Source organism: Phytophthora sojae (assembly GCF_000149755.1).
Source record: "Phytophthora sojae unplaced genomic scaffold PHYSOscaffold_1, whole genome shotgun sequence".
Taxonomy (NCBI): domain Eukaryota; phylum Oomycota; class Peronosporomycetes; order Peronosporales; family Peronosporaceae; genus Phytophthora; species Phytophthora sojae.
Window position 1 is genome coordinate 9,135,332 of NW_009258115.1, and position 22,704 is coordinate 9,158,035.

The 22,704-nt window shown below is 53.9% G+C and overlaps 7 protein-coding genes across 7 annotated transcripts; 5 read left to right on the plus strand and 2 right to left on the minus strand.

Annotated features, from left to right (window-relative positions):
- Window positions 1–1,027: 1,027 nt before the first annotated feature.
- PHYSODRAFT_294549 (hypothetical protein) lies at window positions 1,028–2,243 on the minus strand (the record flags this gene model as incomplete). Its single annotated transcript, XM_009518331.1, has 4 exons — window positions 1,028–1,366; window positions 1,517–1,711; window positions 1,759–2,135; window positions 2,186–2,243. 4 exons carry the CDS (start codon window positions 2,241–2,243, stop codon window positions 1,028–1,030), a joined length of 969 nt encoding a protein of 322 aa, XP_009516626.1.
- A 1,087-nt stretch (window positions 2,244–3,330) lies between these two features.
- PHYSODRAFT_265397 (hypothetical protein) lies at window positions 3,331–3,594 on the minus strand (the record flags this gene model as incomplete). The annotated part of the gene is made up of 1 exon (XM_009518332.1): window positions 3,331–3,594. A coding segment is annotated over one exon (264 nt), but the record flags the coding sequence as incomplete, so codon positions are not given.
- A 504-nt stretch (window positions 3,595–4,098) lies between these two features.
- On the plus strand, window positions 4,099–4,590 carry PHYSODRAFT_473727 (hypothetical protein; the record flags this gene model as incomplete). Its single annotated transcript, XM_009518333.1, is given in 3 exon segments — window positions 4,099–4,187; window positions 4,200–4,230; window positions 4,270–4,590. Coding segments are annotated over 3 exon segments (441 nt in total), but the record flags the coding sequence as incomplete, so codon positions are not given.
- A 1,046-nt stretch (window positions 4,591–5,636) lies between these two features.
- PHYSODRAFT_284422 (hypothetical protein) lies at window positions 5,637–6,065 on the plus strand (the record flags this gene model as incomplete). The annotated part of the gene is made up of 1 exon (XM_009518334.1): window positions 5,637–6,065. The coding sequence occupies one exon, from the start codon at window positions 5,637–5,639 to the stop codon at window positions 6,063–6,065; it is 429 nt and encodes a 142-aa protein (XP_009516629.1).
- Window positions 6,066–14,785: 8,720 nt separating this feature from the next.
- On the plus strand, window positions 14,786–15,190 carry PHYSODRAFT_284423 (hypothetical protein; the record flags this gene model as incomplete). Its single annotated transcript, XM_009518335.1, has 1 exon — window positions 14,786–15,190. One exon carries the CDS (start codon window positions 14,786–14,788, stop codon window positions 15,188–15,190), a length of 405 nt encoding a protein of 134 aa, XP_009516630.1.
- Window positions 15,191–15,950: 760 nt separating this feature from the next.
- On the plus strand, window positions 15,951–18,060 carry PHYSODRAFT_344027 (hypothetical protein; the record flags this gene model as incomplete). The annotated part of the gene is made up of 2 exons (XM_009518336.1): window positions 15,951–16,155; window positions 16,251–18,060. Exons 1-2 carry the CDS (start codon window positions 16,022–16,024, stop codon window positions 18,058–18,060), a joined length of 1,944 nt encoding a protein of 647 aa, XP_009516631.1. The 5' UTR covers window positions 15,951–16,021.
- A 273-nt stretch (window positions 18,061–18,333) lies between these two features.
- PHYSODRAFT_477850 (hypothetical protein) lies at window positions 18,334–21,471 on the plus strand (the record flags this gene model as incomplete). The annotated part of the gene is made up of 2 exons (XM_009518337.1): window positions 18,334–19,738; window positions 19,772–21,471. 2 exons carry the CDS (start codon window positions 18,334–18,336, stop codon window positions 21,469–21,471), a joined length of 3,105 nt encoding a protein of 1,034 aa, XP_009516632.1.
- Window positions 21,472–22,704: the final 1,233 nt, after the last annotated feature.

Here is a 22,704-nt window from a genome sequence, read left to right on the forward strand (position 1 = left end):
CGATCACGGACCGTTGGGGCCCCCCCTCCGTTAGTCGGTGTCTGGGCGCTGGTGGGAAGCTCGATCAGGCCTTAAACAGATTTTGGCCGATCCCGCTACACCACAGCGTCGTATTCGGCGTGGTGAACCACACTCACCTTGTGAACCAGACTGTCCACATAAAGTTCGGCGCGCGCTTGGTAGAGCATTACGGCCGCTGCACATTCATCAAGACCCATGCTCGAGTCACAACATCTTTGATTTGCTTCCAAGAAGCTTCGAGTCGGTTATTAGTGTTGTTCCCCAACGTGATGGCATTCTGCCGAGTATAAGAGCACCAAAGGTCCCTGCAATTATCCCAGTTACGCCAAAGCAATCTTCAAACAGGTGAAGTGGTTTGTTCTCGATGTCACAAGACGTACTTTGGCTCTCATCATCTCTACCCGCCGTTCTGCCACCAGGAAGCGGTATCGAAGTGTTATCGAAGCCCATTCCCAATTCGGTCAAGTGTTTCAAATATCGCCTGTGCTTTTCGTATTCGACCTCCGTCCTTGCATATACCAGGAGACGGACAACATCGCGTAGCTGTTCCCTCTGCCAGACCGAAAATCCGTAGGCTGAATTTGCTACCTCCTCTCCAAGATATTTCACAACATGAAATTGGCACAAAAGTATCCGCGCATCGGGGAATGCCTGCTTCAAGACTGAGATTTCAGTGAAATCTTTATCTACGAGTATGCACTGAATGCGAGGCCAATCAGGGTTGTTGCTCTTGAACTCCTCGATAGCTGTCAGTAAGGTCTCACTTCGCTCATTCTCGAGCAGCGCATGCTGGACAAACTGGCCCTTCCCTAATACGTCATGCGCCATGAACGAAAACAATTTGTACTTCGATTCGTTGGTGCTGTGCGTCGCATCGATCAAAAGCACTTCCGAGAACCGTAAAAACGAGTCGCGCATACGTTCGGTCTGCAGCGTAAGACAAGTTGCTAGTTTCTTATCAATGAAAGAAAAAGTGTCAGAATATGATACTTCAATCGGTAGGATACTAGAGCAATAAACTAGACGTATATACCTTGCCGTTGACGACCTCTGTGAAAATCCTAGCTATGCTGCGTGGTTGTTCGCTGAAGTCCGTCATGCATTTCTTTAAGCGCTGCACCCTGGTTGTGTTGGCGAACTCCTTGGGTTTCAGCGTCCGGAGTAAATTATGAACATCTCTGTTGCTCGGCAAGCGGTCGCAGTTCTCCAGAATGTACTGGTGAATGGTTTTCCTTTTTGCACCCGCTTTCTGTAAAATAGAGACCGTGTGCACAACCTCATCCGGGATAGAAAGCCTTGCCCGTCGGTGGTGCTTGAACAGGCTTTCACTGACGGGGTGATTGTGCTATATTACAACCTTCGTAACGCACACCACCCACTGTGATGGATCTGTACCAGCCCGACGGACGCATGCATTTATCTACGAGGGACATGCCTTTAACAATCCGGGTAAGCACATTTTCGTTTCTGATTGTAAGCCATTCAAAGTAATTACCACAAGGACCTGAGCCGAACACTCTATCTGGCAACTTTGCTGTCGAAGACGTTTTTCTGTCCCCCTCGACTTGTACTTCCCTGCATGGATACATTCGAGACCTCTTGCGTAGTGTTCGAACGATTCCGGGACTTTATCCGCTGGCTCATCCACCTTACCGTTACGAACTAAAGCGGAAACGCTGCATGCACGACACTGGGTTAGCATCAGCTTAGTTCAAATACAAAGTAAACGAAGCATACCTGGAACGTCCTCGACTGATAGGCATTCACATACGAGAAAAATTCCGACCACGAGCCAAATTCTGTAGCACCGAAATCTGCGGGGGAGAAGGTCGTAGAACCACCTCCGAAGGCGTGTGCCACCCCGGCGGTTTTCTGTTGCTCATTTCGAGCTGATTGCGACGAAGCTTGCCACAAACTGCCGTCGATGTCACACTCTTGAGGAGTGTGAGCCGATTGAGCAACATCAGCTGCCCAACCGCGTTCATCGTCGCTGTCGTCGTGAGCACTGGTGCTGGAGCAATCTTCGTCAGGTGCAGGGCGCTTTCTTCTTGCCGCTGTCTCCATCTCGGTCGGCGACGTCGAGGAATGTGCCTTACTCCCTGCTATATTCCGGCCTGCGCTCCGTTTCGCACTATAATTATCGACGATCGGCCTCTATACTTACCGTATACGCTATACGTTGGCTGGAAGGAAGAGTGGATGCTAGGGTTAGCTCTGTACATGTGTGTGATGAAACCAGGTGTTCCCAGTCTGGAGCAGCAACAACTCTCAAATTCAGGAATGAACCGCAATGTTGGGTTTTCTTGTTGGGGTTGAGAGATTCTGACCTGTCAACTTCAACGAAGTTCAGCACTACCCATTTAAGTTTCTAGATTTCTCAGTCCACGGCATTACATCGCTTTGATGTTAAATTCAAAGGGAGGCTTCATCAGATTGGCTTCAAATAATCGGATGTGGGCTGTGCTACCAGCTTTACTACTATCCCAGAATAATGTGCATTTAAAACCACAAACATTATAATAATATATATCAGCTGCGAGGTAGCGTAATAAAGCGTCGTCTTTCCGTTCGAGAGGCCCTTGGGGTTTGTGTCTAAACCACCCACAAAGCCGCGATGCGTCTGCATATCAACCTTTTTATAATATATATATATAATTATTATTATTAAAAATATATTATATAAACTGTGTGCCAGTGGAGATTATCCATAATACTCTCCTCTCTGGGCTAAGGCTTCGCTTGTTTCACTCTTCCTTCTCGTTAAACGCATCTTCTTGGTCTGCAAGAGCATCCTACTCGGGTAGGAGCAAGAACGCTGGTCATGTAATAATATTACAACTATTTCACTTTCTTACGAGTCTGTTTTCGAGATGATATTTATAATATTAGTATTGCTATAGCAATCCATTCGTATAGTAGGTATTTTAGCTCGCCATTTGCCGGGTGTTCGGCTCTGAGGATCTTTATGAGCTCTTTCTGTGTATTTGGGTCCTGCAAGCAAGTTAAATCTGCTGGAAACTCTCGATCAGCCTCTCACTTCTTCGTTCGTGTCATTCTCAATAGCGTGGAGAGCTGTGGTGTTGACCAGGACGAGTATCAACGGCACAATTTGAGCGTTTGAGAAGCGCACCAGTGCGATGAAAGTATGTATACTGGAGGCCCTGCGAATCGCAGTCTTGAGCCTAAAATGTGTTGCAAATGCTCTCATTGGGACCATACTGGGCCGTGACCACAATAGCGAAGAAAAAGCGATTCAAACGATCAAGTAGAAATATGTTTCGACTTAGTTGGTGTTGGGACCGCCGCCCACTACTGGGACGAAACCGATAGCCAAAATGCAATGTGAAAGGCGCCGTAAATGTAGTCGAGGTCGAACGGAATATCCGTATCGTCGGCGCTCTTCTTGGTGAGAGAGCGGACCTTCTCGACCTCCTTCTTTGAAATTTTGTCCGAGTTCCTGCCCAAGATGGACTTCAACTTGCTGATAACTTGTGTAGCCACTCGCTCCTCCTCCTCGGTAACTTCGGTGTTTGTCGTTTCGTGGGCTCCTTTAAGATGGCGAGATGCATTGCCAACTTGGGGAATATTTAGAGAAAGTGGCGGGTCTTGAGTAAGGCAGAGCGCAAGAAATGCTGAGAGCTGAACTGGAAGCCACAGGTACTACACTTCATTAGGGCAGGCTCGATTGCTTTTGTTCGTGAACAAGTAGCTGGGTTTTTGGCGACCGGGTCTTGGCGACTGTCTGGAATTGGCAACTCAACAAGCTCCGAAAAAGGTGCCCCACACTGAGAGCATCCACATTTCTCGATTTGTACAGGTAAATCGTTCGTAACAATACTCGAGCATATGAAGCCACTGCCTCGCGAAACCGTTTGCCATTTGGCCCATCCAGCACGCGTTCAATTGCCGTCGAATTAGGTGGGCTATTATTGAGCAAATAAATGAATGTGTAGCGTTCCTCTTCCCTGTGTTTCCACCATCCCGAAGTAAGCCTTCACATCGCCAAACAACCCTCGAAATGGCATTGTTTTCCTCGTTGTAGGATCAATACCCAGTGCGTACTTGATAATGCGTTGACTTCCAAGGCTTGCCGCTCGTAGCTCTGCTTTTCCCGGCAAGCGAGACTCTAGTACGTCAAACAGGTGTTCTACGGATAGTACGCCAACGTAATGAGCAAGTACGACAGAGTTGTCAGTATTAGGAGTTAATGTGACGAACAAGTCTGGCTGACCAAATCGTGTCTGATAGGCAAAAGCCTGGTGTCGACACTGTGACCGCTCACTTCCACTTCCCCAATGCGACCTTGTCCCAATCTCGACAGTCTTCAAGAATCGTTGGGCGACATCGTTGCTCTCAGATCGCCATGGTAAACGCCCTTGCCGCCATTGCTCATTTTTAGTAGCGCCCTTCCTAGCTGCTCACTGGTCAGAGTATCGTATCCATCGAGAACGCTTGGAAAGCGCTGGCAGCGAAAATGGTTTTGAATCTACATATTTCGCAACGAGATGCGGTCAAATGCAACCAGTAAAAAGAGCTCGTCCTCCGCAAATTGACGCTCACTTAGCATAAGGGGATTGGCCAGTTTAGTAGAGCAAACTGAATTTGTGACTTTGAAAAGCATTTTCTTGAAAACTACTAATCGTTTGGAGATAAAACGTGTACACAATGAAGCCCTAGATTTGCTCTAACATGTGCACCAATCCAGACACAGTTAGCAGCTATAAAAGTGCTATTGTAGCGCACCAAAGAAAACCTACCTACAGTGTGCTGCGATCAGTTTAGTAGAGCGGAATAATACTGGTCTTTGTATCGAACTACCATATGGAAACGCGTGGAAAGTTTTATAGTCAACCAAAGCACGTATTTCATTATTTCTGCAATATTACTGGTTCTACTAAACTGGTCAATTCTACTAAACTGGCCAAAACCCTCAGAGTAATATTTCACGCACTCCAACACAGATACTGGAACGCCTCGGACCTCGCCTGGGTGCCCACGCCCGAAGGGGGAAAGATGTGGGGAAATGCGTGTAAAGAGATCACCCGCTACATTGTTTGCTATCGTGTCTTGGCGACGTTATTCTTGTTATTGCAACGTTATTGACCTGAGGTTAGGGCTAGTTAACGTCGGACTCCTGTGTCTCAGGCTGAGACGAGGTGCGATCATGCGATCATAATTACGATCTGCTGAGACTCTCAGCAGATCGTAAATATGATCGCACCTGGGATTCATTGAACTGTACATGCACAGAACATACCTATTTACCGACATTTACCGACATCTTCGGAAAGATCTGAACAGCAAAAAGATCTGAACAGTACTGGACTCTGTTCCCTCAACAAGGCCTTCTTTTTCAAATCTGTGGATCAGGCGATGTATAGTAAACTCAAGTATAATGGTTGGAAAATGGTCAACAAACATGCTGGGCAATACTTTTTCTGTTCCAGGATCCTGTTGTACATTTGTCTTGGTTATCTTCGGGATAATTGGTCTTTCCGAAGATGTCGGTACTGGACCTGTGGTAAGCAGGCTTTCTTGTGCTCCCTCACTTTGGAATCGGCGGACAAGAGAACAAGAGCGGCGTCAGGCGTCCACTTAGCCAAAGGAGGACCATTATGCGGACGAATGTTTTGCTTCTCTTTGTGGCGGTCGTCTCCCTCGCAACCTTCAGCAACTTGGTCGTTGCAGAGAAAGCGGTACATCAAGTTCAAGATCCCCAGCACCCCCTAAAGTCTCTCCGAGGTGACAGCTCAGCTCGCAACCTCAAAGGAAGCCACGAAATGGCCAAGACTGACGTCGCCGACGAGGTGGAACGAGGTTATCAACAAGTTAAGTCCATATTGGACAGGGGGGACCCCAACAAACTGTCGAAGAAGAACGTCCAGAAGGTCCGTTCGTACGCCGAGGAGAACCCCGACAAATGGTTATTCATGTCGAACTACCTCGAGTACTTTTACGGTATCTCGTTCCTGGCGCTGATGGCGGGTGGAGCTCTTTGGCACGGCATGCAACCGGCCGGAGCGGGCGGCCCAAAGATTAACTAAATCACGACTTCGCCTTATCGATGCCATTCGGTAGTATGTCTTGGAACCATAACCTGCTAATGAGATATTGATAAGGCTCTGAAGCGACACCTTGAATCACGTATACTTGTAAATCCAATCCAGCCTTCGTTGCTCGTCATAGCGTAAAATCTCTTCAAACTAGACCGTCCTCGACTTGGCTGGGAACACCAGTGGTATAAACGCTGGTGATGGTACCGGTGTTGGTTTTTAGCTTGTGGTTGAGGGGGCAAATTCCGAAGTGAGATTAAATGTTATCGTCTCTCAAACTACTCTCTAGTCTTCCCCTCCTGCTTTCCTTCTTGTTCTCCTTGTGCTCGTTGGTGCCTCTCATCAGACGGATTACTCCCGGGTTCCGATTGACTTGATCTTAGTATACTTGGGTCTCCCTGACCAGCCATTGGTATATCCAGAGCCCGGCTGCGACCGGCTCTCCCGTCGCCGTCGGATCCTCCGAGTCATCGGCGGATGTGTCCACACGTTCTCCTCGTCCATGTGCATCTATTGGTGGCGCTCCCGAAGACTCATGAACACTCCCACTCGCCGCTAATGCTGCACGACCGTCCCGACGGTTCCGCTTGCGCTGATCAGGTACTTGAGCCTCTTCGTCCCCAACGCCTTGGTAAGCATGTCCGCGAGCTGATCCTCCGTCGGCACGTAGTTGACGACGATGAGTCCTCGGGACACATTCTCTCGGATGAAGTGATGCTTGATGTCCACGTGCTTGGTCCTCGCGTTGTACCCAGCGTTGCTTGTGAGGGCGATCGCGCCCTGGTTGTCCTCCCATACTTGGGTAGCTCCCACTTGCTCGTGATCCATGTCCTTGAGCATGGCGCGGGTCCACAGCACCTCCTGCGTGCACAGGCTCAGAGCCATGTACTCGGCCTCCGCCGAGCTGAGCGCCACCGTGCGCTGGTACTTCGACTTGAAGACCACCGGCGCCCCGCTAAACATCACCATGATGCCCGACACCGAGCGTCGGTCGTCGAGATTGCTGCCCCAGTCGGCGGCGGTGTACGCCGTTACCTCGACCTTCTTCGCGTTCCCATTGTAGGCGATGCCGATGTCTTGGGTGCTCTTCAGGTACCTGAGCACGCGGATGGCAGCCTTCCAGTGCTGCTGCCCGGGGTTCTCAAGGAAGCGCGACAACTGGGTCACGATGTACGCCACATCGGGTCTGGTGCAAGTTGTAATGTACAACAAACAGCCAATGAGTGCTTCGCCTGCATTTCCTCGCGTTCCTTCTGAGTCGTCGGCGACTGAGTCTTCGACAACTTCATGTCCGACTCGCACGGGTTCACCACCACCTTGGCGTCCTGCTGGTTGAACCGCTTCACCACATCATCAATGTATCGAGTCTGCTTGATCATGAGAGTCTTCGCCGATGAGTCATGGTCGATCTCCATACCAAGTATAAACTTGGCTTCGCCCAACTCCTTCATCTTAAACGCATTCTTGAGCGCCACCTTGACTTCCTGGATCTCGTTGCTCGTCTTGGCCGCGATGATCATGTCGTCCACGTACAGGCAGACATATACGAACCTGCCCTTCTCGCCCTTGACGTATACGCACTGGTCGCCGCCGCAGCTCCGAAATCCGATGCCCATGAAGACTCGGTGGATGGTCTTATGCCAGGCATTCGCCGCCTGCTTCAGACCATAGATCGCCTTCTGCAGCCGACACATCATGTTCTTCGCGTTGATGATTCCGTAGGGCACCTCCATGTAGACGCGCTCCACCAGCCCGCTGTTGAGAACGGCGGTGTCCGCATCCAGCTGCTCGGTGATGTAAGCCTCAGCCACCACAACCGACAACACCACTCGGATCGAGTTCATGTTGGCCACGGGCGAGTACGTCTCGAAGAAGACCACGCCATACTTCTGCTTAAACGCTTTCGCCACCAGGCGGGCCTTATATCTGATGACTCGGTCGTGCTCGTCGCGTTTCTTTGCGAACACCCAGCGACAACCGATCGGTCGAGCACTCGGTGTCCGACGGACCAGCGTCCATGATCCGTTGTCCGCGTGTGCCTTGAGCTCCGCATTCATTGCCTTCACCCACTCCGACGACTCGTTGCTCTGCATGGCCTGCTGATACGTGGTGGGTGCGTCATTGGCATCGCCGACGTTTGCGGCGTAGGCCGGCACCGCCTCAGCCAATAGGCTGTCTTCGTCCACCCTGGGTCGCTTTGCAGACGGTGGTCAGAAGTGATCATCGTTGTCGGAGTTATCGGGACCATCTTCTTTCGACTCCTCACCGTCTGCGGAACTATCTCCAAGTAGTATTACCGGTTCTCGGGCACGCCGGGTCCGTTCCGGCTCCGGATGGAAGACCATGTCATCATTAAATACCGGTCTCGCGAGTCGTCGGTACGTTGTCAGCTCCTGCATGGATGGCTCCGGCGTCTCCGCCTCATGCATTTCCGCGTCCTCGACGGTCTCTTCCACCGATTCCATCGGCTCGTCGGCGGCAGGTCGTTGCATCTCCTCGTGCAGCGCCACTTCATCGTCGACATCTTCCGTCAACTCAATCATCGGCGAGTTCTCGCTGGGCGACGTGTCGTAGATGCCGTTCACCTCGCGCTCGTCCAGCTTCACCGACCTGGACACCTTCACCTTGTTCGACTCCAAGTCGTACACTCGGTAGCTTTTTGAGTCGTCGGCGTACCCAAGAAACATACATTTGAAGCTCTTCGGCTCCAACTTGGTGCGTCGCGACTTGTCGACATGGGCGTAACCAATCGACCCGAAGACTCGAAGATGGTCCAGCCGAGGCTTCGACTTGAACGTCAACTCGTACGGAGTCTTGGTCGGGTGCATGCTGTTCGTCGACCGGTTGATCAGGTAGACAGCAGTGCTGACCGCCTCTGCCCACCATATCGAAGCCACGCCCTTGTAGTGTAGCATGCTTCGAGCCTTCTCCATGATCGTGCGGTTCATCCGCTCTGCCACGCCATTCTGCTGGGGGCTATACGGGACCGTCTTCTGATGCATAATCCCATTCACCCGGCAGATCTCAGTCATCGGCGTGTTCACGAACTCAGTGCCGTTGTCCGAGCGCAGGCATTTAATGCGCTGTCCCCACTGGTTCTCGTACAGCTTCATGAACGACTTGAACTTGGTCACGACCTCGCTCTTCTTGATCAAGAAGTACGCCACGACGTGTCGCGAGTAGTCGTCGACAAAGGTGAGCACATACCTCGCTCCGCCCTTGGACTTCGTCTTCATAGGACCCATCACGTCCGTATGAACCAGTTCCAGCGGTCGAGTCGTCGCCGACGTCGACCGCGACGGGAAATGTGCGACCGTCTGCTTGCCCTTCATGAATCCTCCGCACAGGATCTTCGTCTGCTGTTGAGTCGTCGGGGTCCCCTCCGTCGCCTCGCGGGTCTTCGCCATAGCGTCTCCGTTCAAGTGTCCCATACGAGCGTGCCATAGCTTCCACTTTCCGTCGACTCCCGAGTACTCGGTGTAGTACGCCATGTCCTGCTGGCAGTCCAGCAAGTACGCCTTGCCGACCTTCTTCCCTGAAGCGATCGCCTTCGTCTTGTCCCAGATGACGCACGACTTCCGCTGGAACTCGACACTCATGCCGCGTTCAGCCAACCTCCCAACCGAGAGTAGTCGCCGGTCGAGTCCGGGGATGTGGAGCACCTCCACCATTTTGATGCGCTTGCCGTCGATGCCCGTTAGGCGCACCGACCCTTTCCCAGCCACGCGGATCTTCTTCCCGTCCGCGATTGTCACATACATGTCCGCCGACGACTCGTTGTACTCGAACAAGTCATCGCGGTGAGGCGTCATGTGAGCCGTCGCCCCACTATCGATCAGCCAACCCGCTGATGGATTCTCCGCCACAGCGAACACCGAGTCTTCGGCGGTGTCTCCATTTGCTTTTTCCGGGCAGTCCCGCTTCATGTGGCCCACTTGGTCACAGTTGAAGCACTTGCCCTTGAAGCCACCGACCTTTCGTCCCCCGTTGCGCTTACGGCCGAATGCCTTGCCGCCCTTGCCGAACTTCCCGTTCTGGCCCTTACCTCCGAACGAGGTAGCCTTCAACGCGCGATCCGAGGTCCTGCCGCTCGTACTCCTTGAGCAGCTTCTCCTTCACCTCGATGAGGGTCACGTCCTTCGAGTTCTCGACGATGGATGCGATCAACTCGTACTCCGCCGGCAAGCTGCTCAGCAGGATGACGAGTTGTCGGGAGTCATCGAGCGGCTCTCCAAGCGTCTGGAGGCCCACGATGAGCTCGTCGAACTTGTCCAGGTGCTTCGCCATCGTCGCACCGTCCTCCATCTTGAACTCATGGAGTCGACGAGTCATAGTGACCCGATTATGCATCGTCGTCCGGTTGTAGAACTCGCGTAGAGTATTCCAGGCTTGGATAGCCGACGTCGCCGACCGAATCTTCGTGTGGTGTTCCACAGCCACGCCTTGAGCGATCAGAGCGAGCGGCTTCATGTCGTTGAGCATCCAGGCCTCCGTCATCTACGTCGGGTCCTTCACCACTTGGACGTGCGCCAGCAGCCCCTTCCTCGCGAGCGTCATACGCATCGCGAACTCCCAGTGGAAGTAATTGTCGCTTCCCAGGATAACTTCGACCTTCTCGCTGGACGTCGTCATGTCGGTCGTCGGGGAGGGCTTGAGCTTGTTGCGGCTGTTAACCTGTTGGTTTTTAGCTTGTGGTTGAGGGGGCAAATTCCGAAGTGAGATTAAATGTTATCGTCTCTCAAACTACTCTCTAGTCTTCCCCTCCTGCTTTCCTTCTTGTTCTCCTTGTGCTCGTTTGTGCCTCTCATCAGACGGATTACTCTCGGGTTCCGATTGACTTGATCTCAGTATACTTGGGTCTCCCTGACCAGCCATTGGTATATCCAGAGCCCGGCTGCGACCGGCTCTCCCGTCGCCGTCGGATCCTCCGAGTCATCGGCGGATGTGTCCACACGGTCTCCTCGTCCATGTGCATCTATTGGCGGCGCTCCCGAAGACTCATGAACAACCGGTGCTAATTGCCATGATAAGGGAGAACTGTGGCCCGCGTGATTCAAGGGTGTGGCTCCGCAGGGGCCACTTTCTGAAATGGTGCATGGGTCTTTTGACGTGCATTTCCTGCCTCAGTCTGTAGTTGCCGTTGAACCTGTTCGGTGGACATCCTTCTGGCTGGTGTAGCACGAAGGTTGGGCCAGGTTACGCTTACGCGTCCAATTAATCCGTTGGGAGCTGTCATTCTTCGGGTGTTCCCAGTATAATATCAGTTTTGATGTCTGAAGACTCGGCAGTTCTGTACCTCGATAGCTCGTATTGCTAGTTAACAGACTGTATTGTTTGGTGGTCGAGTTCCGCGTACGAGCTTTTGTTTGCTAACTTTACTGTTGCGCTACATGTAGCAAATTGCTGAATTCGGTTAGAAAGAAAGACGCTGTGGGAAACTGTACGCCCCGGAATCTTCACACGTTGTACGAAGAATGCGACCATCAAGAAAACTCATTTTTATAAGAAAGAGAGACTGTACGCTACAGCCATGAAAGAGACGATGGAATTCATCATCGGTGAAACCGTGACAAAAGGTTGTAGGTGATGAAGATACCCGTGCCGGTATAATAGTCTCGATAGACATTGCGTTGAGCGATTGTGGTCTTCCGTCACGTTTTACAGTGGCTCTGAAGCCTTACGCATTTCGTGCGTGAACAGCCCCCGTGCGATAAGATGCTCGTGAGCCAGATCGATGTCCTGCAAAATCTGGAGAATGTACCTTTCCAATCATATTTCACTCTACCAATACGGTACAGCATACCCTTTAGAATCCTGTAGTATGAATCCCAGTTGCGATCATAATCGAGATCTGCCTGGGGGCGCAGGACGAGCAACTTCATCTGTACTGTACTGTACCGACCGAGCATAAGCGCAGGACGGAATGTCCTGTATTTTCCAAATCGAAACATCCCGGCGTCAAATCCTACACAAAATCTAGTATTATTGGCACAAGCTTGGCAAAGTCAATCTTTTGTGCTTTTGCAGGACAACATGTCCTGTAAGATTTGCTGCATTGCGGATGCCGCACCGGCAATGCAGCAAACTTCCGAGCTAATGCGCCAAGCAGAATATAACACACACGTGGTGTCCGTTAGCGTAGCGTGCCCGCCAGGAAGATACAGTATTCATGGCTCGCTCTGTAGACCAGGGAGCATTTCAGTCGTACCAGTTAAAGAAATCTAAGCTCAGCCATACATTTCATACATTCTCAACACTTTTTTTTAACTAAGTCAGCAGTAACGCCGAGTCGAACCAGTACGTATATGAACGCTGAAAGATGTACAAACAATAGCTCTCCATTACCCAGTGCTAATCGCAACATTTAATTGCGGGGGCACACGCTGTGTCGACGCTTGCCATGACTGTTGTATGTGTAGTGTCCTTGGATAGCGAAGAGCAATTGCAGCACCTTCCCTTAGGGTCTGACCCGCTGAAGCCGCCCACGTTTGAGCCTCCGCCGAACGCCCATACCAGAGCTGCCGTACCAGCTAGTTGTCGTGATCGTGATCGTCCTCAACGAAGTCGCCCACGACGCTACCGTAGCGAGCCCTTAGTCTTGATGGATGCTGGTCTGCGCGCGGCATCTCCTGCCCGTCGAGATCCAGGCCAGCATGCCACCCGAGACCGAATCACCTGTACTCGAAGCCCTCGGCCACTTTGTTTCCTGACACGAGTAGAACGGAGTCATCGGCGTGGGTGGTGAGCATAGATTAGACTTTTGTTGAGCGCCATATCGCTGACGATGTCCTTGTCGAAGAAGAGCTGGCCGTATTAGCGTGCTTCAACGCCGACTTGGCAATAAATTACAACCGCCTACGCCAGCCCAGTCTCTGCCAGCTTTTCTTGGGGCAGCCTACGGCATGTTTGCTGTTGCGGTGAGGCCAAACACAGGCAAAACTGCGATGCTGTGTTAATTTAATTATGATTGGACAAAATACTACAATTTTGTGTGTCCTGGTAATGTCCTGTAAAATCCGTTCAAGAATCAGTATTTTCCTCACGGAGGTAGTATTTCATTGGACTACACTCCGCGCCAAGTGCAATCACGCACCCGAGTTTGTATCTACATCTCAGTCAATATTTAGAGTTAGGAGCTGCGCTTTAGATATGTTGCCGCTACTACCGTCACGGACCCCGCTCTTGTGTTAACGATCGGCATTTCCATGGCTGTGGTGGGGCTCACATACAAGCAGACAAATATGGCTTAGTGACACAATTATCACGCAGATTGGACCATACAAAAATTCATATATGATGAATGATTGTAACATGTGGGTCAACTAGTAGTGTGTCTTTCCTCCTTTCTTTTCCAGTACTTCGACGAGCCGCTTGGGCATGGAGTCCACCAGGGTTGCCAGGGTCGCCTGGTCGATAGATTCCCACGCCACCAGAACCGCTTCGCGCGACTCGGACACACTGGAGTACTGCTTCTTGCCGTTGTCGTACACCGTGCGCGACAAAATGGCCCACAAGTTCTCTATCGGATTAAGGTCCGGAGAACGAGCGGGCCACTTCATCACCATCACCTCTTGCTCTTCAAAAAATTCGGCCGTGCGTTTCGACGTATGGATAGAAGCATTATTTTGTTGAAAGATATACTCCAGCCCAAAGTGCTTGTGAGCGTAAGGAAGCATGTATTCAGAGAGAGTATACACATAGTCATCTGAGTTTTGCTTACCCACAAGAATGGCTAGCTCCGTCTTACCACAGCGGCTAAAGCCACCCCAGACCATAAGCGAACCACCGCCGTTTTGGCGCCGGACGGTTTGATGCCTTGGGACCCGCAGGTCCTGCCAGTAGCGCTGATACCCGTCTGGACCATCCAGGTTCCATTTCTTTTCGTCGGAAAAGACGACGCGCGGCCAGACATCCTTGGAGTAGAGTAGCCATTCCTTCGCGAACTCACGGCGAGCGAGCTTGTGCTCAGCCGTGAGCTCCAGCGTGTTGTCCATATTCGCGTACTGCAACCAATCCACGCTCGCAAGAACGCGCTGGACGGTGCGTAGAGAGGCAGCACTACTGACGAGCTCCTTGATATGGGAGGCGGAAAAGTCACCGGTTGCTGCCTTCCGCACGACTAGCCGCACCTCGCGGTCCGACATGACGGGCGGGGGGCCGAGCTTCTTCGGCTCCGTCGGCGCCTTCGGAGCGACGATGCGAGCCACCGTTTGGTCGCTGCGACCGACACGGCGTGCAATAGCACGGTTAGACCACCCGGCCTCGTGCAGTCCTTGGATTCTCCCGCGTTCTTCGTCGCTGACGCGTGGCTTGGGCGGCATCTTTGCGAATGCCGTACTGGTTGGGATTTGTACGGCCCCACCACTAATCTTAATATATGAATTTTGTATGGTCCAATCTGCGTGATAATTGTGTCACTAAGCCATATTTGTCTGCTTGTATGTGAGCCCCACCACAGCCATGGAAATGCCGATCGTTAACACAAGAGCGGGGTCCGTGACGGTAGTAGCGGCAACATATCTAAAGCGCAGCTCCTAACTCTAAATATTGACTGAGATGTAGATACAAACTCGGGTGCGTGATTGCACTTGGCGCGGAGTGTATGCAGATGGGTCGATCGCCCAGCATTTCCTGTATCATGCGATACAGTGGGCAGGCGTTATTGTCACACTTCGAAATCGGCCGGCACGAGAACAAGAGCCACAGCCATCATGCGGACGATTGTGCCCCTCCTCTTGGTGGCGATCGCCTCCCTCGCGAGCTGTAGCAACCTGGCAGTCGCAGAGAGGGCTATTCAAGACGCCAAGGGCCTCCAGAATGACAACACAGCTCGCCACCTTAAAGGAACCCCTAAGCGCCACGTGGCCGACGAGGAAGAGCGAGGGGCGGCGACGCAGGTTATCAGCAAGCTAAAGTCCATCCTGGGCAGTAACCCGGACAAGAAGAAGCTGGACAAGGTCCGCTCGTACGCCGAGGAGAACCCCGACAAGTGGCTGGTCATGTCCTACTACCTCGATTACGTCTACGGCATCTCGTTCTTGGCGCTTCTAGCCGGCGGTGCGATTTGGGGCTACAGCCCGCGCCCGGCCGGACACGGAGGCCCAAACACCAACTAATAGTAAAGCGAATAACGTAGAAATTCTTGCCTTTGCGTTATCCATTGCTGCCGTGGCCCGTTTGCAACAGAGCCAAACGTTGAGACTCCGTTAATTAATTTAACTTAACTGGTCCATCGCTTCGACTTGGGCAGACACATGCGCGTCAAGTTTTCAAAGGTCTTATGCGAGGCACACCCGCCCACCTGGTCGCAGCGACCCACGGGCCGTGGGCTTGGCGGCCGTGGGCCACGGCAAGTATCCTCCACAGGTGGGCTCCGTTGACGTCACTTTGACCCAATTTCCGCTCTCGACCGCCCATTTTCAGCCGCAAATCGGCAAGGAGTCGGACCATCGAGTCAGAAGGCAACTTTCCGAAAAGTCGCGCCATCGCACTGGTGCCTCCAGGTTCCAGCACGCCACCAAGGCCAAAGTCCACCCTTGCATTAGTACGACGGCCTTGCCTTATCCTACCTCACACCGGCAAACACGAACTCACCGTATCGAAGGCGCCTTCCATGGCGGCAAAGACCTGCAGCGTTTTCTTTCGATGACTTCCCCATCACCGACCTAGGATCGTGTTGAGTCCAGATGGAACCACAGCGAGGCAAGGCTCGGCCGACACCACGACGAGAGCGAGCGAGGGTGTGCCGCTGCCGTCAGCTGGCGGAAGAAAAAGAGCAAAAGTGCCCAGTTCGTGTGCAACTAAAGCGTAACGGCTGTTCTCACTCATCTGCACTCGCGCCATGTGTAATTGGGCTCTTCAGTCCGCGTTCGGCCCCATTGCCGGCAGCGCGGTTAGAGACACCAAAAGCGAAGGGCGCCGACACCTCGCCCCCCCCTCGTTCCGGCATGGAGTCGGACGACTCCATGTCGGTGCTGCTGCCGATGGTGTCGCTCATGCTGCTGCTCGTGTTCGCCGGCGGCCTGTGGTTCCTGCGCACGCGCAACCAGCTCCGCGGCGCCTCGCAGAGCTTCCTGGCAAGGTACGGCACGACACACACAGAGTTCTCTATCTAACCCCCTCTCTCTCCGTTTAAGCCAGTGTTAACACTTTGCCATCTTTTCTCCTCAACATTAGGATGTTGCTGCAAGAGCAAGAGACTATCACAAGACTGGACCTGGAGCGCGGCGAGGCCCAAGCCGAGCGCTGGAAATGCGGCGTGTGCGACTTCAGCAACGCCGCGGACCGCCCGAACTGCGTCCTGTGCGGCACAAAGAACGCCAAATACGCCCGCCAGGTGTCGGATAGAGAGGAGTTGCCGCGGCTGAAGCACTCCATCGCCGGGCGGGACGAGCGGCTGAGCTCCGCCAGCTCCGTGACGATGCTCACGCGCCCCTCTCTCCAACGCTCCTCGATCCTCAGCGCCGGCACGAGAGCGAGCTTGCGGCCCCTCCGGCTCTCTACCTTAAACCCGCGGCAAAAGTACGCCAGACGGCGGAAAGAATGGGTCCGTTGCCTGGGCGAAGACGGCGAGTCGGCCTTTTGGACCCGCGCGGATGTTGCCGCTGCGACACGGCGCCTGACCGTGGTTAACACCACTGGTGCTAACCAGGGGGGCCACCGCATCAGCGTGGGCTTCGTGACGCACATGGTGCGACGCGCCTCCATGATGGGGGACATCGGCCGCTTAACCTTTGCCGAGGCCTCGCAACTCGACGCCGCCGAGACCATCAGCGGGTACAAGCTCAGCGCGAGGGAGTTGGAGTTGCTGGACCGCGTCTCGCGGTTGCCATTCCCTAAAAAATACGCCTGGTTTTTAGAGAGAATGGGCGCGTTGTTGCGGCCGTGGGAGGAAGGCCGCATTAAGTTGCGCGTGCAACGCGAGCACATTCTCGTGGAGAGCATGGAGCAACTTTTGGGCATCCAACCGGAGCATATCCATTTCCCTCTCCGCATTGAGTTCGTGGGGGAGGCGGGCATCGACGCCGGCGGGTTGCAACGAGAATGGTTCTCCATCTTATTTGGGCGCCTTTTGGACGACGAATTGGGTCTTTTCATGACCTGCCACCGCCACACACAAGCTGTGGCCATCAACCCGCACTCGGAGGACTGCACAGCGGACCATTTGCTCTACTTTAGGGGAATCGGGCGCCTGCTCGGCCGCGCGCTGCTCGAGGGTCAGACCATGCAGGCGCGACTGTGTTTACCCATTCTCAAGCACTTTTTGGGCACGCCGATCACCTTTTCCGACCTGCAGTACGTCGACCCAGAAGTGTACGCGAGCATGACCTGGATCCGTGAGAATGACGGCGTGGACGCGCTGGAGCTCACTTTCTCGGTTACGGAGCTACGCGCGGACGACGAAGTGGTCACGATCGACTTGGTGCCCGCCGGACGCGACAAGGCTGTGACCGACGCCAACAAGATAGAGTTTTTACACTTAAAGCTTCGCTACCTCATGCTGGACCGCTACGCGCCGCAGTTGCAGGCTCTGTCGCTCGGACTCTTCGAGGTGATCCCGCAAGAAGCGCTGCTGGTGTTCGACTACCAAGAGCTGGAGCTGGTTTTGTGCGGGTTGCCGGAGATCGACCTGGCCGACTGGAAGCGCAACACCGTGGTGGCCCCGAGTTTCGGAGATACGCCGCTGGTGGTGGACTGGTTCTGGGAGGTGCTCAAGGGCTTTAGTGAGGACGAGCGTGCGCGGTTCCTGCAGTTCTCGACGGGGTCCTCCCGCGTGCCAGTGCAGGGGTTCAAGGGGTTGACGAGCTACGACGGCCGCATTTGCCCCTTTTCACTGCGGCCGCTGCCCAACCAGACGCGCGGCTTCCCCAAGGTGCACACGTGCTTCAACCGCGTGGAGCTGCCGCTGTATAGCAACAAGGCGGAGATGGAGGCGGCGCTCTATGCGGTGCTGGATATGGAGTGGACCGAGTTCAGCGAGGAGTGAGCAGGTTTTGGGTGTTGAAGTGCAATATTTAAAAACGCGAGTGGTGCTATTGAAGTGGTTTGACTTGGCTCGGTTGGTTGCTTTCTCGGTCGGTCATCTCCCTTCACTTTTCTCGTCTCGTCCCAGACGCGATTTTTCTTCTTTCTGTCTGTTCCCAGTTGTGCATCTTCCAGTTGGCAAGCAGCAGCGATTCCAGACCAAGACAAGCTGGGCTTATCAATCCAGAGCGGTCGTGCGGCGGCCCAGCGATTGGCGGCGACGTTGACGCAGTACATGGGCAGCATGAGTGCGGCTGGATTGGGGGTGGACTCGCCACCTCCCACGCAATTTGACACCCGCAACAACAATCAAGGAGGAGAAGGTGAAGACATGCACGACTACCGCGCGGACGACGAGGACGAGTACGACGACGAGGTCGACAACAGCTTCGACTACGTCCCTGCTGTGAATTATTCCGAGTCCAGCGAGGACTTCGAGGGCGATGAAGAGGAGAATGAAGAGACTGCAGTGCAGCAGCAGGAGGCAACGCACGAGGCCGAGTCCCCACTGGGGGATGAAGTCGAGGAGAACCCCTCGTCGCCTATCCAGGACGAAGCTGCTGATATTGTGGAGGTGGATGTAGAGCGCCACGCTGTCCTTAAGGACACAACCGTCGTCAAGAAGTACTTGCACTCGGTTGCGACCTCGTCCTCTGCCGTGATTGACCGCGTGACGTCGTCAACGCTCGAAGCTGCAGCAGCTAAGGACCTGGGAGACAGCAGCAGCAGCAGCAGCTTTATAACGACTGACAGTGGAGAAGACGAGTCTACTCCCCACGCCAACGACTTGGAAAATGTCGTGGCCGACACCGCGGAGGAGGCGAAGGTGGCGAGTTTACTCAACGCAAGTGACGAGAAGATGGACGTCGACGAGGAGGAGGAGAAGCCCAGTGCCGTCGTGCAGATTCCACCTAATCCCGAGACTGAAGAACCTGCAGAGGCGATGGAGGTGGATCCAGAGGACGAAGTGGTGAGTGAGACGCCACAAAGCGGCGACATGGCGCGTGAGGCGGACGATGAGAGGAGCGATGCCCCCGATTCGCAACAATCACAGCCACCTGCAACCAATGCAGCCACTACAAGTACATCGCTGAAAGATCGCGGACCTCTGCCAGACCCCAGCGTCAAGTCAAAGCAGCCGTCAACTCCGTCGCCAAAGACGAAGAAGAAGGCGAAGAGACCGACCAAGTCGACGAAGAGGAAGCAGCGTGCAGCTCCCACTACTGAGCCTCGAAGTGAGGACAAGGGCAGTGATGCTGGACATGAATCCCCCACAACAACACGTGCCGCTGCTAAAGCTCCGACTCACACGCCAAAGAGCCCGAAGCGTGCAAGCGCCAAGAAGGCGAGGAAGTCCTCGACGTCCGCTGCTAGTGAAGCCGGTGCTTCCGGGAATGAGCAGAAGTCGCACTTGCCGCCTCTGCGTCGGTCCCCACGGATCAAGACGGAGACCCCGAAGTTCACGTACCCGGTGAAGCTTCTCGCCGATGAAGCCGTCATGAACCACTTTGACCGCGTGAGTGCGAGTGGAGCGGCGTCTCCTGCCACTGAGACTATGACGTGCAAGTATTGCGGCAAGACGGTGACCACTTCGCGTGGTATGACAGCGAGACACCTGAATAGCTGCGCAGCCTTCGAACGTCAGGAACAAGTGGTCTCGAACCTCGCCGAAGGGGACAACAGCGAAGAAAAACCAGCAGCTCCGTTGTCCCCAGCGGCTGCACAGGCTCCAAACGTCAAGTCCGAAGCCGCTTCGAGCCCCAACGCAGCAGCCACTTGCCTAGTGGAGCCGCTCGTGCCGTTGATGGGGTCCCAGACACTTGTTAACAAGCTGAAAAGTGCCTTTCAGCGCTCGCCACGTGTCGGACACGGACCCATTTCCCGGTTCCAGCCGTTGATTCGAGACGATCTCACCGGGTTGCGCCACCTGCGCGTACAGGACTTGCTGGACGATACGAACGGACCTATAGTGCAGCTTCGAGTCAAGCAGCGTGGGGCTCAGCGCAGCACGGGGCAGGACCTTTTGGAACCAGTGTCTAAAGCGAAGGCGCGTAACTTGGAGAAGCTCCCACTGCGCTTCCCAGCTCCTCGCAGCGTCGCCGAATACTTTATTGCGCCGCTGGCGAAGGAAATGGGCCTCATGTACGCAATGGACGAACACACGGCCCATTTGGTGAGCTGTCCGCAAGCAGGAACGCTGCTCGACTGGCGGTTCCATCGCACGGAGACTGTGGTCTTCCAGCTGGGTGGCAAGTCGCTCTGGAAGGTGAAAATAGGTCACGTGGAGCACCCGCTGCACTGCTTCCACCCCGATTCGTGGCAACTGGACGCCACAACTCACGTCGCCAAGGCTCACCGCGTGGCTTCGATGGACAAGAGCGTTTTGGGCTTTTTGTCGCCGCCAGGAGAAGACGTCCGCGTCTTCGATGAGGACGAGACTGGAAGTGTTGGTCAAGAAGAAGAAGAATATCTCCTGAAGCCTGGCTCGGTCGCGTATCTCCCTGCTGGCGCGTGGTTTGAAAGGGAGAGTCAGGGGCCGAACTCGATGTGGCTCGAGGTGCAGCTGGTGTCCATGACGGCGCAAGACTTGGTGTTCTCGGCCTTGAAGCAGCTCGCATGGGGCGACAAGCAGTGGCGGATGGGGCTGCAGCTGTACCCTGGGGATCGCGCCCAAACCAAGTCGATGCGGCACCACGTGATGGCCTGCATGCGGTCGCTGTACAACGTGATGGCAGAGCTGGAGGAGAGCGACCTGTTGCCGGAGTATCTGTGCACGGAGGACATGCAGGACCTTGTGGCGCAAGGGCTCCTCCAGAACGTGAGCAGAACCGCGTCGTCAACGAGTTTCGAGGTGGATCTGACGAACCCCAGACTCAAACTGAAGCACGAGAAGGTGTTTAAAGGGGTCGAGTACCGCGTGAACCCAGTTGCAGTGTTGATGAGCGCGGATGAAATCCCCCACCTGCAGCCTAATGATGAAGAGGAGGCCATAGATCAACAACCTGCTGAAGACGGCCGAGCGGCGCACCATGCCCTGAAGAAGACGCCCAAGCCAAAGCCTAAACGCAAGCAGGCTCTGCGAGTGATGACACACGGTGGCAAACACACGTACGTGCTGGAGGAAGTGTTCGGGAATGACGCGCTCAAGTCGCGGCTGCACGTCAAGTTCCAGTGCTCGGCGGACCAGTGGAAAATGGTGGAGTGGCTCCGCAACCGCGACTCGGAGCCGTTCGAGCTGGAGGAGTTTGTTCGCTGCGACTTGTCCATTCTCCAGACCAAGAGTCCTGCGCGATGCGAGGAGAACGCGAGGCAGCTGCTGCGGTTCCTGTGCTTCGTGGGGTACGTCACCCAGGTGAAGAAGCCAGCGGCCTGAAGAGGGGCTGCTTGAAGTTGACGACACTTATTAAGTCTTAACATCTCTTCTACATGTAGTAGTAGTAGTAGGCTCTGTGCCATTTCATATACGCCTCCCAGAAGCGCTCTTTAACTGTATGATCAATCATCGAAGGACCCCCCAAGCGAATGTACGCCTTCTGAGGGTTGATGTCGTTGTCGTCGAGATACTTGCAGTTTCTTGGTCTCGTCGGCCAGAATTTGTTTCAATTTCGCTTTCGAAGCGGTCTCGAGATCCAAAGTGCCAGCACTAGTCGAGCAACACGGAAACCTAAATATTCTTTCGTCACCAGCGGCGTCTTTAGTGCTATCGCGGTGGCCTTGACTGGCAGGGTCAGCGACTAGTTCGAACGGAAAATGGAGTGAAATGGCTCCGTCTTGTCCGCGGAGCAAGCTTCTTTCGAGAAAAGAACGATCGCAACAGCGCAACAAAGTGCGCGACGGACCGGGTGCATTTCCACTCTTTTGGCGTAGCTTGCCGAACTGTAAACTGAGTTCCGGTTCCTGTGCGGTCTTGGATGGCCGATGATTCTCAGCAACTGCTGAGCAACAGTATTCACAGCCGGGCATTTTGATTAAAGTTCAGGATGGGACCACCTCAACTAGTACATGTACTGTACATTGCCTGTGAGTCCCATACTATTTAATACATGTAGCACAATAGAGGGTTGGTGGCGTAAACACACACATGTTGTGAAGTAGAGCACCGTACTCACCGGTGTGCCCGAGAATTACCCTGTGGTTTATTTTATTGTTCTTACGAAGGTGGACTACACGTACGTATTATTGTACCGTATCGAGCTCGTTGAGTGATCACAACATGAAAAGATCCCGCAGAGGTCGAAAGGGCTTCACAACTCTTTCTCTTCGAATATGAAAAAAAGCATCCGAAGAGAAATTGAGATTGGACGGCGCGCTGGTGACGGTATCGACGAGCAGGGCGACACAGGGCAGAAACAGCGTTGGTCTTCGAAGCGGGCTTGACACGTTGGAGTCGATAGCGCTCTTAAAGCTCTTAGAAACCGCGGCAAACTGCAATCCATATCAGCTACTTCTGCTTTTGCCCTGGGCAGTTTCCCACTGAGTTTGGGATGACGACGTTGACGGGCTCTATCGGTGGAAGACGACCAATGCGATAATGTTTGATATGCGCTATCGGCTGAACCAGAGACCAGCACGCCGAGGTACTCTGGCTTGCCAGGACATGACCACT